This window comes from Triticum aestivum, chromosome 4D, assembly GCF_018294505.1.
Source record: "Triticum aestivum cultivar Chinese Spring chromosome 4D, IWGSC CS RefSeq v2.1, whole genome shotgun sequence".
Taxonomy (NCBI): Eukaryota; Viridiplantae; Streptophyta; class Magnoliopsida; order Poales; family Poaceae; genus Triticum; species Triticum aestivum.
In genome coordinates, this window is record NC_057805.1 from 301575622 (window position 1) to 301592037 (window position 16416).

Sequence of the window (16416 nt, forward strand, 5' to 3'; positions counted from 1 at the left end):
GTAGTTCTTCATCTATTGCTTGGGTGCGATCTTGTGCCATGTATGCGCATCTGCTACTTGCAAGCAGGTAGTAGAAGATAATCGATGTCGTCAATTGACACAACAATGTCTGATGCCCACGAGCAGAGGCAATGTATTAGGATTACATGTTAAAGAGACTACTAATTAACATGCACGCGTTGAATATTGGAACAGTTATAAGGATACAACACTTGTTCATGAATACAAGTCAGTGCTTGAGCTGCTTCTGGACGAACAAGCCAGCCAGAGCCAGCGTTTACGCCGATGGAGGGTTGGAGTCCCTGGGGTTTTCATTGGAAGAGGCGCGGCTCTCAGAAGCGGTGAACTGCCGGAGGTCCTCGATCATCCTGATCACCTCTGCCATGGTGGGGCGCCGGTCCGGGGACCGCGACGTGCAGGCCATGGCCAGCTGCAGCATCTGCACCAGCTCATCCTCGATGTTGTGGTACTTCATCAGCGCGACGTCGAACACCTCGGCGGTCCACTCCTCCCGGACCACGGAATGCACCCACCTGGGCAGGTCGATCACGTCCTCCTGCCCCTGCGACTGGAGGGGGGCCTTTCCGGTCAGCATCTCCATGAGGAGCACGCCGAAGCTGTAGACATCCGACTTGTGGGTGAATTTCCTGGACTCATAGGTTTCGGGGGCGCGGTAGCCGACCACCACCCGGGAGGTGTTGATCGGGAGGCTCATCAGAGTGCTCATCCCGTAGTCTGAGACGTGAGGGTTGTGGTCTTGATCGAGGAGCACGTTGGTGGACTTGATGTTGCCATGAGCAAGCTTGGGGCCCCCTTCTGCATGGATGTGTGCAATGCCCTGTGCTGTTCCAAGTATGATCTTCATCCTCGTATTCCAGTCCAATGGGGTCTTCTCCACAATGCCCTTAATGCCTGTTCATCACCACTTTAATCAGAACATGAACATTGCCACACCATCTACAAAAAGGCTATTTTTCCCCCTTGTTTTTGCTAAACAATTAGAGCCATTTTCAGTGAGTGGGTAATCAACAATGTCCTCTTAACAGAATTAGAAAGTGAAGTTCATGAATGTGTATATTCTACATATCATAGCTTGCTATCTGCATGGTCTTTTTGTGCATGTAAATTCTGCTAGCTCAGGGATGATAGGCATGTTTGTGTTATGCTAACAAAACAAATGATCTTTAGGCAAAAATAATAATAATATGCAGGGGTGAAAGGCATTAGCGTACCGTGTAGCATGGCTGAAAAGCTGCCAGTAGTAACAAATTCATAAACCACAAGCTTTTCATCCTTCGAGTAGTAGTAAGCACGGAGGGGCACGAGGTTTGCATGTTTGCCTACCCTACCGATAAGCTCCATCTGCTGCTCAAATTCTTTCTTCCCTGCCACAACATCCTTGAGCCTCTTGACAACTACTATAGTGCCATCCTCGAGTAAAGCTTTGTAGGCGGTTCCATAGCTCCCCTTGCCAAGGACTTCTGCGGAAGCTCTCAGTAAGTCTTCCAAGTCAAAGTTGTAACTGCATCCCTCCAAGAAAACCAACTTGTTCTTGGCAGCCATTTGGACACCACTGCTCACATCCGCTTTATGCTTGTCAATCCTTACACCATCGGCTCCCTTGCTCTTGTAATCCACTCGCGCTTCTTTCCTATCCTTCCTCTTTGAAAAGCACACAGTGAAAAGCACAGCAGCTAGCAGAAATACAGCAAAGCCTCCAACAGCAGCCGCAATTATATATCCAGTAGCCACTTTCTTTCCATGTCGTGGCAATGTTTGCGACGGTGGTAATGAGGGTGTCGGCGAAGGAAGAACAGAGCATTCAGCTAGAGGAGGCCCACACAGTCCAGGGTTCCCCAGGAATGAACTATTTGAGAATACTTGGAGGAAGGGAGGAATTGAGCCATTCAGCTCATTATTGCTCAAATTTAATTGTCTTAAGCTTGGAAGTTTGAGATCAGGAATAGGTCCAGACAAAGAATTTTCTGCCAAATTCAGGATAGATAACTGAGTAAGATTTTGCAAGCTTGTAGGCATTTGCCCTGTAAAGGAGTTGTAGGAAAGTTCAAGGGTGATGAGGCCTGGAGAAAAAAAGGAAGGCAAATCTCCTGACAGTTCATTATGCTGAAGAAATATGGAACGTAAAGAAGGGAGTGAGATGACATCAGAAGGAATGCTTCCGCGCAACCGATTAGACCTCAGGCTTAACACCTGAAGGGAGACAAGCTTGCCAAGAGTATTTGGAGGAATTGCACCAATCAGCCCAGCAGCTGGTACCCTAAGGGCAAATACATGTGACCGATCCTCTGCGCATGTTACACCATGCCATGAGCACAGTGAGATGTTTTGATCCCAGTTGAGCTTCTTGCCATGGTAGACTGCGGAGGAAAAAGCAAGGAGAGCTTGCTTCTCAGAGGCTATGTCTGCTGTAGCTAATGAGACGAACAGCGACAGGAGCAGGTGCAGACAGAGCAATGGAAGCAAAGAGCCTCTAAGATTTAGATAGCCCATCAGAGATATCTCGGAGTCAATGTCACTAAATGAGAGACAACTTCGTCTGTTTACGCCAATTTAATAATCAAACAGCTGCAATGAAAATGAAGATTTTAGTGCTAAAATATGATAAACTGAAAGAACAACTTTAAACATAACTCCATTTGCATTTAACTCGTTATAAAACTGCAAGCAATGCATCAGATATGTGTGTGTGCACGCGGAGTGTGGGAGGAAACACAGTTCCTTGTGCCAGTGTGTAGATGCGCGCACCTGTCGAAGACGTAATTAGGACTCAGGAAGAACAAACCACAAAGGCAAAGCCCCACACGGTCATGCCATGAAAGATCAAAGCACTATCAAAAGAAAAATATTCCTACTGAAGCCTGATAATTTTATAAACTTGTGTTTGAAGCTAGTGCAGCTTGCTTCTCTTTTTAAAAGGAAGTCAAATAAAGCGGAGGAAACCGAAGAGTGTGAATGATCAGAAATTATGCATGGGAAGCCTCTAGGCTGGCTTTGCAACCAAGCCCTTTACTGAGCCTTCTTATTCACTACGGAGATGATTCCCTATGCTCCTGAAGCATTGTCAAATCACAGGATAACAAATGAATAACAGCTAATCAACACCAGGGACAAGAATTATGCATCCAAAGAACGGCGCTCATTTAAAGGCAATACAAGCATGAGATAAAAAGTTGCACAAGAAAGTAACTAAAAGTAAAAATAAAACATAGTGGTAGGGTCGAGATGCAATGATGTAAAAGACGGAAGGCATCAATAAAGCAGACAAAGGGGATGCAAGGAGGAAACTAAAGCTCATCAATACTGGTCTCCAAGATGAGCACATCATATCACACACAACTTTCTTGAATGGAACACCAAAGTAGGATTACCACAAACCAAATATAGTCTAGACACGAACGCTCGTTTCCAACATCAAGAAACCACATCATGTGGCACTTTGTTAAAGTGGGCTCAGGTTAACTAAGACAGGCTAAGTATACTGTAGAGGACAGCACGCTAAAGCTCACAGTCCAATCAGTCAGATCATACATGATTGCAGCAGCTTTACCACCAGTTTAGAGCTAATCCATTAGCAAGTGAAATCAACACACATGATGTTCATTCATTTTTTTCAGGATAAAAAGCGCAGTATGCAAGGTAATTGCCAATATAAAAAGCTGCTGCCTGATCAGAGCATCCCACTAAACTAAATAAAGGTTAAAGGAGAAGTGACACAGATAAAGGCAAATCTGAACCAGGCTAGCCTAACTATGTGAAGTCGGGAAGCTAGGGCAGTGGCATGGAGATGCTTAGTGTGTGGGAGAAGATCCAGAGTGAGATTTGCACATGCAATTGGACCCCAGGGTTGGAGCAGCAGCATTGTTTACTCAGTACAAGATGTAGGTTAGCGTGCAACTGTTTACTGAGTACCAAGTTAAATGTGTCGTATTTTTAATTTCATGGAACAATCGAGTACTAGCCGGTCCTCCAAAACCAATGCTGAGGACATGATTTTTCAAGGGTTCAGAGTTGACGCCTTTGCAGGCAGCCCTTAAAAGCTCATCAAAACCAGTGTCGCCGTGTGTAACATTGCTTCGTTTTTCTAGACGTTTTAGCGAATTGTTAGCGCAGTAGAAGTGTGGCTTTTCTTTTAAAGCAAAAGAAAAAAACTGTACCGTGCAGTACTAGTGTACTAAAAGGCTTCATGGCATAGATGCTTTACTGCTAGTACTAGATCTATACTGTTCCACCAGGAAAAAAAAACAAAGAAACGTAGGTAACACACAGATTAAACCACATAGTCTTTTTTTTTAAAGGAGGTTAAACCCCCGGCCTCTGCAGCATTGTGAACATAGTCCATTTTTTTTGTCTATTACTAGTCTGTAGTTAACAAATACGTTCACTCGCAAAAAAAAAGTTAACAAATACTCCCTCCGTTTTTATTTACTCTGCATATTAGGTTTGACTGAAGTCAAACTTCATAAACTTTGACCAAGTTTGTAGAAAAAAGTATGAACATTTACAATAGCAAATCTATACGATGTGAAAGTGTATTCAACAATGAATCTAATGTGATTGAGTTGTTATTGTATACGTTAATATTTTTGTCTAAAAACTTTGTCAAAGTTTACAAAGTTTGACTTTGACCAAAGCTAATATGCGGAGTAAATAAAAACGGAGGGAGTACGTTCAATTTGTATGGCCTCCTTCTTTTCAGGTGCAGAGCAAATCTAGCGTTTGGTATTCCTGTTGCCGGCAAGCAGCAGACCCATTATTTACTGGAAACTGTTGGTTATCCTGGTTCCTGGTTGGGCCTTGCCAAAAACAAAAAACCTTGAAAGGGCAGTAATCGACTGTACAAGCATAGAGTCGTTTAACTAGTGAGAACAACCAGGGTGTTGCGAGATAACAGGGGACGAGTAACAACTAGAAACGGGAATTGAGGAGCGCTGGCTGAGAAAACCTGCCATAGAGCCGCACATAAGTCACAATTCCTTGTAGTAACTGAAAGGATTGCAGGAGGGAGAAGTAGAAGCAGGAGGAATCTAACCGAAAAGTCTAAAAACAAGCGCCTCCCTCCGTATCCGTGGAACTGAACATGAACCAAGCAGGCGCAGAGAAGAAGGTAAGAAAAAATGAGGGAAATGCAGGGGCGCAAGAGCGGTGCGGTACCTGGAGGCGCGCGGCGGAAGGGGTCCCCGTCCGGTGTAGAGATGGCCTGGGTGTACGCGACGGCGACGGCGGTGCCGGTGCGAGTCGAGAGCAGAGAGCAGAGGTGATGGAGAGAGGACGGAGCGTTTAAAACGAGGAGGAGCGCTGCCTGGCTGCCTGCATGACACTAGGCTTGGAGAAGCAGGCCCGGATGGAGTGGAGCCGCAATAACTTTTTCCGCAGCGGCACGCTCTTCTCGCTGCCTATGCGCTTTTACCGTCGTGCCCCACCGCTCGCTGCACCTGCACTGCACATGTCCCACCCAGCTGGTCAAACCCGGACTGTAACCGCTGCACGGCACTCTCCGCTCACCAGTTTTTTTTTTTTTTGAATTGGTTTCTCTTGTCTTTCTACCGCGCCAGCTGAGCCATACCAGTACTTTTGTTATGGTGCGAATCTCGTGAGGTCTCTCTCCACCACCTGTCGCTGCCACGAATAGCAGGTAGCCAGGTTCAGTTTTAGTTTCTTACTCGCTAAGATTTTGCATCGCCTCGTCTCAAAGCTTAAAAGCCGCGAGGGAGAAAGAAAGGATAAAGGAGCCAAGTGAAGGGGCCAAAGCAGTGCAGCGCCGGACCAGACCAGCGAGCGAGTCCAGGCAGAAATCACATATCTGACCTGAGGGCAAAATCAAATCACAAACTGACCTGTTTTCGAAAAAAATTCACTCTGCTGATCCTTTTGTGTGGCGCCCGACAGCGAGGCGCCGCACACTACTATGCAGCGCCCTTCCCTTAGGCGTCGCACATCCAGCCAGCGTGGCAGCCCTGGCCAGTTTGCGGCCCCACAGACAGCAGTGCAGCGCCTAAGGCATGGGCGTCACACTGTATAAAGTGCAGCGCCTATGGCTTGGGCGCTGCACATTGACTTAAGCCGCATCGGGCCAGCCCCTCCCAGGCAGTTCTTGCCCCTCTGAGGAAGTTGCTGTCTGTACAGAGAGCGGCGGCGGCGCCCCCTTCGGATCCCCCCCCCCACACCCCTCTTAGATCTGAAGTTCTGAGGCCCGGATTCGATCTCCAATCCCTCCTACTAGGTAAACTCCTCTGTTCCCTTTCTTTTCCCCCGTTAATTCGTTGCATTTTATGGATTTGCCCAAGATTAGGTGGAACCTTTGATTTGCTTGGTTTGGATCTTTGTTTGCCCAAGATTAGGTTGAACCTTTGATCCCCCACACTATATGATTCTTGTTAGTGAAACGTAGGTTGTATATTTTTTTAGATATATATGAGATGCCTAGTTTTGTAGATAATTATGAGATGTTGATTTTTTTAGATATATATTAGATGTTGAGTTTATTTGAAATATGAGATGTTGATTTACTTGAGCACATATGACATACTAGATATATACGAGAATTTACAATCATTTGAGATGAACTCATATATGTTTATTTGAGATGAACTCATATATGTTTATTGTTTGAACTTTGTAAGGATGGTTTGGCTTCTCGACAATGCCATTGACACACAACACCGGGCCTACATGATGCACGAGAAGGGGCCGGTAATAATGAGTAATCTAAATATTTAGCAAATTTGCCTTTAGTTGAAATTGACATATGCCCTAAGATTTGTCATTACTTGTTTTTTGCAGAAGCTTGAACCTCTGAAGATTCGGTATCACGGGGTCTCTGGTCCGCCATGCCTTACGATGAGCGGTACACACCGTACATCAAGCAGGCAGGACTACTCCCGTGGATTCAGTTGGTCAGCCGGTCGACGCCGAATCTGAACGCTCCACTGGTGTCCGCTCTTGCTGATCGGTGGAGGCCGGAGACGCACAGTTTCCATCTTCGGACTGGGGAGATGACCGTGACGCTCGAGGATGTCTCGTTGATCACCGGTCTTGCTATCGACGGGATGCCTCTCTGTATGAGCACCGATTCTGATGGGTGGCGTGAGCAGATGATTGCTCTTATCAGTAAGGCTCCTACCGAGGCTGAGGCTGATCTAGAGGAGGGAGAAGAGCCGAAGAAGAAGGAAAGGAAAGCAGCCGGAGCTGCTTTCACGTGGATTCAAGCAAACTTTACGCATTGCCCTGCGGATGCCACTGATGATGTGATACAGACACATGCTCGTGTCTATATGTGGTACGTTGTCTCGAGGACTTTGTTTCCTGACTCCACGGGCAAGAACGCTCCATGGATGTGGCTGAAGGCGTTGACCGTCTTCGATAGCAAATGGAGCTGGGGTCCAGCCACTCTTGCGTACTTGTACCGACAGGTAGTTGGTTTGTTTTGTTATCAACTCATTTGTTCATTACCAATGCAACCTTGTTGTCAACTTAACATTGTTTTTCTTTCATATGCAGCTGGACGATGCGTGTTGCAGGATCACAGATAGGGCAGGCATTGGTGGTAATATGCTTCTACTTTTTGTATGGAGCTGGGAGCGTCTGCCTGTTGGACGCCCGAAGAGCGTCAGGTTTAATCCTTGGTATGAAGATGAAGATGACGACTTACGGCGCCCCACTTGGGCTTACAAGTGGGATGTGGTTTCCGAGATGACGAACGATGTCAATCTCATGTACCAAAAGTACATTGCCGAGTTGGACACGATTACGCCTGAGCAGGTAACGAGGTCATTACTTCAGTCATTTCTCATGCTTGCCTGAAAAAATCACCAATTTTGCATTGTTGCCCTATTTCATAGGTGGAATGGCAGCCATATGGCGCCGATGACAGACTTGGGTACACCCCGGAGTTTTCCATCAACCCGATGTGCTTGCGGGATAGGGATCTCTGGCTTATGCGGTGCCCACTGATATGCAACTGGGCTGTTGAGTTTCATTTGCCACATCGCGTGTTTCGTTAGTTTGGTCTGTTCCAGCCTCACCCGCCGGAATGGGTGGATACGGACAAAGCACTTCATAGGTAAGAGAGCGTATTGACTAAGCATCGTCAGTCCTTCTTGATTTTGCTAATGTTTGGTATTGTACCATGCAGGTTGGACAGGAGAAGGCAGCGGAAGATAAAGAACTGGGACAAGCATCATGCTTCGTATGTTACCCGCTTCCAGCTTTGCGTGGAGCAAGCTCGTAGCAGTGCACGCTCCCAGCTTCGTGAGCATAACCCACTTGCTTTTGATAACTACATACGATGGCTTCTTGAAAATACTCGAGTTGAGGTATGCCCGCCGGCATATAATGAGGATATTCTTGAAGAACCCGTGAACTTTGAGGATCTATCAAAGGGGAAGTACAACAGAGATGTCAGGGTAGGGCAAGGAGTCCCTGTTGTTCCGGTGATTAACTATGTGGTAAAGTGTTCCTTCTTTACTTTCCCGTTGGTCGTATTACACATGTCTGAATGGCTAACGTGTTCATTCTTTCTCATCCGCAGCGCACCGAGATCAAGAAAGCAGCTGATGAGAGCCAGTCTATTCTGGAGAACACACCGGTTGGAAAAGGCAATGATGATGGTTCACTACGAGCATTCCTCAAGGTACATATCGCATTCACTATGAGAGCCAGTCTATGTTGCGAAGTTTGATATCTTCCACACTTGTTCATGTTACAGCGTCAGGCCAGGAAGTTATGGCGGTTATCGAATCTTCTCGGTTGCCGTGATCCCGAATTTGATGAACCATCTGCCTCCAGGTCTGGTACACCATCAGACCCCTCATCTCACCATCAGGGGAATGATGTGAGTTCCTCATATGCTTATCTGGATGATGAGGGTGCGGTCACCCAAGAGGTATGACTAATCCTTTAGATGTGATTCTCACTTGATTACGACGCCGGTCTTCACCATATTGTTTGATTGTGTGATAGGGCCATGACGTTGATGATGACATGACTTTGGCGGACGCTCAACTTCGGTCCCTGTATGTGTTCAAGCCTAGGCAGCCCAGACGCCGGTACACGCCCAACGACTTTGACAACAGAGGCAACCCAAAGGTGGTCGTAGGGACCTCGCGGATGGCTAGCTTGGATCATGAGGCGGAGGAGGAAGTGCAGGAAGAGGAGGCTCGTCCACCCAGGAAGAAGAAGATTGCCTGCAGGCGTGGCACCGGGAACACGCGCGGAAAGCATTAGTGCTTGTGTTTGTTAGTGCTCTTGTAGCCGTTTCATTAGGTTGATGAACTTGTGAGGTTATGTTATATGTTGGTGAACTCTTACTAGTGTGGTATTTGTGTTTGCGAACTAGTAGTAATGTTGAATTGTCCTAAATGATGTGATGTTCAAGTTATTAGTTGTCTTTGTTCAGTATTTGTGTTTACAGTAATTTTAGTTATGTTGAACAAGTTATGTGAGTGCTGCATGAGCCCAAAATGGCATCTGTTTCTGTAGTTTGGCAGTTAACAGCACTGCAGCGCCTAACAGCCAGGCGCTACACTGTACTGTGCAGCGCCCAACGCTTAGGCGCTGCACCATACAGTGCAGCGCCCGTCTCATAGGCGCTGCTCAACCGGGATAATGTGTAACCGAGTAGTTGTCGAGCCACATCTTCAATTCCAAGAAGGATTCAAACTCACAACCGGGATATATCCCGTTCTTGCCGTCTTCCAAATCACGGTGAGAACTTGGCCTAGCTCCAAGAGAAATGCATTTGCCACCATCCACAACGGCTTCATCCGCGAGACTAAGATCCTTGAACAATGGTGTCTTGTAATCCCGCCCGAATACCTTCTTGAATGCTTGGGCCTCCTTCGGCGTGAACCCCTCCTCATCAACTTCTTCATCGGGACCATCGTCATCCGAGTCCGATGCATATGCACGGGAAAAAGGGATGGATTGGTCCATTGTCTCTTGCACATGATATTGGTCGAGATCACCCACATTGTTATCATGCAGATCAACTTCGTTGTCATCCTCCTCGTACTCATCATTCTCCTCTTCAAAAGCTTCATTTTGGTTGTTTGGAGTCGGGCTCAATGTTGGCCAATCTTGTTGCATGAAATGAGGTTCACTCATTTGATCTTGGTTAATGGGTGGGGGAGTGCTAGCAACCAACGGGAAGGGGTTCCGGTTCAAGTCCAAATTCAAAGTAGACTCAACCTTCTTGGAGGCAAATAACTCAAGAGCCTTGTCTAGAGATTCGGCAACCGTCTCCTTGTATGCAACCCAACGTTGCTTGGAGTTCACACGCATTGTCTTCCAACGGATGTGCATTCCAAAACCAACATTATGCCTTCCCTCGAACTCAACAACGTCACTTGGGTCCATCCAATTAAAATCCTTCCTCACTTGGTCCAAGAGCTCCGCATAGCTAGGACTACTCTCAAACACCATGTCAAGCTCATCCGGGTCCGGCTCAACATTGCCTTTCAAAAAGGCCTCTTTATCCACATGATGAACATAAACACATGTTCTCCCCATCCCTACAATAATCAAAAACACACGTATATCAAGTAAGTACATAACAAAAATATTTGCACAAAATACATATGCCATAACATATAAATGAATTAATTCCCATAACCCCCACTTAACAATAACCACAACCCTAACCATAGCATAACCCTAACACCAACATCAAACACACATAACCCTAAGCCTAGCATACTATGAAAGCCTAACCATACCAAATTAGCAAAGAAACATAACATGATTCAACACAAATTTGCAAATCCAAGCCAAAACTAGGGTTTCCCCAAAGTAGCAAGATTTGAGAAAATGTGACAATTCCTATGGATGAAAACGAGGGGATCGGAGGAGATTACCTTAAGGGAGGGGTTGGCTTCGAAATCCACGGTCAAATACTCCGGATTTGCAAGATTTGAGAAGGATTTGAGAGGGGGGAGAGGGGAAGAGAGGAGGGGCGCAAGTCTAAGGGTTTGGGTGGGGGGGGGGTGGGAGGGGAGAGAGGGTAGGGCCAGCCTAAGTGGAACACAGACTGTGCAGCGCCTAAGAGACGGGCGCTGCACATTACAAGTGTGGTGCCTAGGACTTAGGCGCTGCAGTGCTGTCTGTGGGGCCGCAACTGCACCAGGGCTGCCACGCTGGCAGGAGGCGCGACGCCTAAGGGAAGGGCGCTGCATAGTAGTGTGCGGCGCCTAGCTGTCGGGCACCACACGAAAGGGTCAGCAGAGTGAATTTTTTTCGAAAGCAGGTCAGTTTGTGATTTGATTTCGCCCTCAGGTCAAATATGTGATTTCTGCCGCGAGTCCAGACATCCCTCATCAATAACTCATCATCTATCGGTAAATTGCGGGAGACAGACTTCAATGATGGATGACCCATCTAACTTTTTGTGGGTTGCGCCAAACTGCTGACTACTTCTGTTTTCTTATGTATTAAAAACATCATAATTTTCTTTTTGCAATATACATATGTTTGAGTGACAAATAATATACTCCCTCCGTCCCAAAGTAAGTGACTCAATTTTATACATCAAAATATTTACATCAAAATCATAGTAGCGGTCTCCTTACTTCGCTTGCTTGACGTTGGCCAAAGATTAAAAAAAAATACACTGAACAAACAATAAAGGATAAGGACACCTGCAAAAAAAACGCACTCATCGTACATGGCTTTGAAGACCGCAAGAGTCACTCACTGCGAACAACGAGATCTAGTGCCCCTGAAGGAACATCGGTCGTGGCAGCACCCACAGTGCGGGCTTGTAATCCTTCACACGAGCCCAGAGGGTTGTAGAAACCGGACATTGCCACGGAACAAAACAAATGAAGAGGTCGAAGGTGTCGCGCCAATAAGCAGCCAATTGATTTTCTTGATAGACACCCCAACTGTTAAGCTCTGAAGATATCAACATATCTGAAGAGCCTAAAGAGACCTTATTCTAACGCGTCATCGCCGATGTCACTATGAAAAAAACAAAAGGAAAAATAGGACCAATTTAAACTGTTATGAAGCGGATGAGCCCCCACTCCTCCAATCGCAAGCTTGGCCACCGGACGGAAGAGAGGAGAGGAGCTGAGATGGCAGCGTGAGAGGAACAACCCTAGGCGAAGGCGACTCTTTGTCTAGCAAGGGAGTGTCTGGGTATGGGGGCGTTGCTACATCATTGGTATGTACTTCTGTTGATTGAATCCATTGCTCACATTGAGTACTTTCTCTTCTTCTATGAACTGCTTTTTTTGTGAAAGTAATTTGTATTACTCAAACCATACCAACACGGTCCAAGTTACAAAAGTTCAAAAGAATATCCGGGCTGTGTGAAAGAAGCACAGTTATTTTTTTTGATCAAGTCCAAGCTGAGAAGAGAAAAGTTGCTGAAGAAAAACGCCAGAAGGCAAGATCCAAGGCTAAGGAGATGAAATAAAATGTTGATCAACGCCTCATGGTTGTTGCCACTGGAGCAGTTCCACCGAGCCAGAGTGCTCCCGAGAAGCAAGCTCCATCCTCACCACTTCTAGAAGAAGCACAACGATTTGCTGGTGCTGATGAAGTTTTCATCCCTGAGCCCAGTGCTCATGTAGAAAAAGCTTAGGACATTGTTGTCTCTCACGAGATGCGTGATGATAAAGATGTACCACCGGAGCAAAAACTCCCGAAGAGAAAGTTCAAGAAGAAACCGAGTCTGTCGGGAAAGTCATTCCGTCCCCACCGAGGAACACACCAGAAATGCCCTCCAAGCCTAGCATGGAGGAGAAAGAGACAGATGTGGGCGAACCTAGCGCTGCCCAAAAAGAATCAACCCATGTCCCATCCTCCGATGAACTTTCTCGGATGGACGTCGACTCAGACTAAGCTCCTCGTCCACATGATGTTGTCATGGGAGAGGAAGAAAAGAAAGATGCTGAGTCGAGGGCTCATGAAGAAGTTATTGTTGCGCCGGAGTTTGTTATGGCCCCAGTGCCGCTAGTTGTTGATATGAGGTCAAGTGAACAAGAGGCCCAGTGCCTCCAGTTACCGAAAAAACCCCTGAAGAAATGGCCCTAGAGCCAAAGAAAAATTGTAAGTGCATCAAGTACCCCTTTTGTAGTTTTGGCATATTGAAGACAAATGGGTTAAGGGATTAATGTGTTTGTGAGTGTACACAGAAGATAAAGTCCCTGAAGATTTGGTTTAATAATGAAAGACAACCCCTAAAAATGTATATTTCCAGTGAAGAATTTGGTGCATCCTTTGAAGAAACTTAAGTGAAGAATTGGAAGCTTGAAGACTTTCTTTTCATAGTTTCTTACACTGTATTAAAGGGGGTCAAGGTGATACATAGGCGTATTTCCAAAGTGATGCTCAAACCCAAACTTGCCTATTTCTTCAAGTGAAGGCTTTGAAAATCTCTTGCAGTGTAGTCGAGTTCTTCAGCGACAGAGACAAAGTTCTTCTGGTCGCGGATGAAATTGATTTGACTGAAGAATTAGAATTTCACCAGTGCAACTCTCCTACCATGAGGAATTTGTGTGACACCCGGATAATTAAGCTACAGTAATCCCCCATTAATGGTGCCATGACATCATGTTACTGTTGCTAATATCTGCTTGATCCAAATCACAATTCAAATTCAAAACCAAGTTTAAAGTCAAAATTCAAATTTTGTCAAGCATGAAAACTAAAATGTTCAAAGTGTGGCAACTAATCCCAGGATAATTGTCATGTTGAAACAATATTTTTATAATGCGTTTAAATGCTCTGAATGAATAAAACAGGGGCTAGCTGTTTAATTAACAGAAACTAAAAAAAGCAAAATCAATAGAAAGAAAAAGGGGGATTTCCCCTGCCTCCCTGGGCCTCGGCCCACCCAAGCCAACCCAGCAGCCCACCTCCTCGGTCGCCCTCCTGTTCCTCCGACCGGGCAGGACCACGCGCGCCCGTCGCCACCAAGCCACCTCGCCGTCGACGCCCTGACGAGGGGATAAGAGACGCGCTGGACCCTCCCCGCTCGCCCAAAATATCCCCCCACTTCCCCACGCGCACTCGCTCGCCTCTCCTCCCCCAGATCCACCCTGCTCTTCCCCCTCTCTGTCCCGCTTTCCCACCTCATCCGAGCGTCGTCGACGCCATGGCTGCGCAATAGCCGTGGCCACCGTCGTCCACGCACCCCTCTGACTTGTCCTGCAGATCCGGCGTCGACCGCTACGTCTCCCTCGCCCACGAGACCACGCCGGAGCCACTGCATCACCACCACGTCGTCTTCTTCCTCCTCGGACGTCGTCGACCTCGCCGACGATTCCGACTCCGGCTAGCCCTCCCCGAGCCCGCTTTAGCACGTCTATAGGGGCCGGTGAGAAAACCCGTCTGACCCCCTCTACCATGCCCCTTCTCGTGCTCCCGTCCGCCCGTGTAGCCCCACCGCGTTGGAGCTCCGCTTGTCGCGCCCCCTAGTTGCACCCGTACGTTGATGGCCTCGTACCCGCGCGTAGCACCGCCGCTGCCGTCACGCGCTCGTCGTCCTGACGTCCGGAGCTTCGCCCCCCCGCACCGCTCGTGCTCACCTGCCGCGACCCGCGCTGGCTACGCGTGCGCGTCGCCATGGCCACTGCCGCCTGCGCGCCCCTGGCCCTGCCGGCTCGCACCGCCACCCGCCCCCGTGCGCGTCCACTAACCACCGGCGCCACCGCTAGGCTCCGCCACCAGGCTGCACCCGAGCACCTCCCGTCCTCCCGCACCCCCACTACTGTTGCACGCCGCTTCGCCCCGCCCCTGACCGCCGCGCGCGCTGCCCCGCGCCCGCCTACATCCGTCGGCCACCTCTCCTCCGCCCCGTCGCCTTGTTCCGGCCGGCGCCCGCGCGGCCCCTGGTCGTCGGCGCCAGCGCCCAGCTCCCCCCGGTCGCCCGGGCGGGCTACGCCCGCACCACAGGGGCTCCGCCCCGTTTCGCCCACACCCACCTCGACTGGCCCCTGTGCCACTGCCAGGGGGCCCCATGCCCCTGTCCAAAAAAGGTTTAAAAAAATATATATTAATAAAAATAATTCATTAATTAACTAATTAATTAGTTGGTAATTAATTATTTAACTTAACTAACTCCATTTAATTACCCTAATTAACTAGGTTAACTAATTAGATCTGTTTAATTAAGTTGCGTCAATGACAGCAGGACCCACCTGTAAGTTTGACCCAGTCAACGCCCTGCTGAGTGCTGATGTAATGCTGACGTCACGCTGAAGTAATAATTCTATTTTTCGAATTAAATTAAATAATAACAATTTCAGAAAATGTTTAAATCTTTGAAAAATCATATAAATTAATCCGTAACTCGGATGAAATTACATTGTACATGAAAGTTGCTCAGAACGATGAGACGAATCCGAATACATGGTCCGTTCATCTGCCACACGTCCCTAGCATAGCGAACATGCAACCTTTCCCCTCTGTTTCATCTGTCCGGAAATGCCTAACTTCGGGAAAGCATTCCCGGATGTTTTCCCCCTTCACCGGTATCGCGTAGCACCGCGTTAGAATACCCCTAGTGCTGCTTTAGTCTTGTCATGCATAGTACTGCACTTGTTTGCTCTGTATTTATTGTTTCTTCCCCCTCTTCTCTCCGGTAGCCCCCGAGACCGATGCTGATGCCGCTGTGATCGACTACGTCAATGACGACCCTTCTTCCCTTTCAGTGGAGCTTCCAGGCAAGCCCCCCCTTTGGTCATCCCGATATCGCCCATTCCATTCGCTCATGCTTGCATTAGATTTTGCTACTGTTATTGATTGCTCCTATTCTGATGCATAGCCTGCTTTTGTAACCTGCTTATTGTTACCTACCTGCTTATCCTAAACTGCTTAGTATAGGTTGGTTAATAATCCATCAGTAACCCCCACCTTATCCTTGTTGCCCCTGCTTCATCATCGACAACTCGATCAACATGATCGACGACTAGAGCCCGACACCTCACATCACATCACGCCCCTTTTGTTGCTCGACTCTGTAGAGCTACTATCGAGTGCCGAGGGTGATACCTCATAACGCACTCCTGATGATGATTCTGTAGTGTAGCTATTCGGTCGTGGTCATCGAGGGTGATTCCTCCTTGACCACTCCCGATACGGCTCTGTCGTGCAACCCCTCAAGTGTGAACCTCGAGGGTGGTTCCTCTTACGTTCACCTTGATGATTACATTGAGTGGAATTCACCGAGGGTGATTCCTCGGGTTTTCCTCCTTGATGTTTTGGACACACGGTTACCCGGACTTTACTTGAGACCATTGTTGAAGTCGCATCGGCCCTGAGGGGTACCCGCGAGTTGATGTGAAAGTCAGGCGGGCCCGTTGAGCACCCGCGAGTTTTCTACATGGCATGGCCAGTCATTCCGGGCCCTTGCCGTAAGTTCACGAGACGGGGCGATGGGGTCACATTATCATG

General features: G+C 47.7%; 1 protein-coding gene and 1 pseudogene across 1 annotated transcript; one reads left to right on the plus strand and one right to left on the minus strand.

Moving 5' to 3' along the window:
* Nucleotides 1-73: 73 nt before the first annotated feature.
* On the minus strand, nt 74-5373 carry LOC123097558 (probable inactive receptor kinase At5g58300). Its single transcript, XM_044519329.1, has 3 exons — nt 5173-5373; nt 1233-2586; nt 74-912 (listed from the first exon to the last, which is right to left on the minus strand). Exons 2-3 carry the CDS (start codon nt 2509-2511, stop codon nt 278-280), a joined length of 1914 nt encoding a protein of 637 aa, XP_044375264.1. The 5' UTR covers nt 2512-2586; nt 5173-5373; the 3' UTR covers nt 74-277.
* A 1269-nt stretch (nt 5374-6642) lies between these two features.
* Nucleotides 6643-9153, plus strand: LOC123097561 (uncharacterized; annotated as a pseudogene).
* Nucleotides 9154-16416: the final 7263 nt, after the last annotated feature.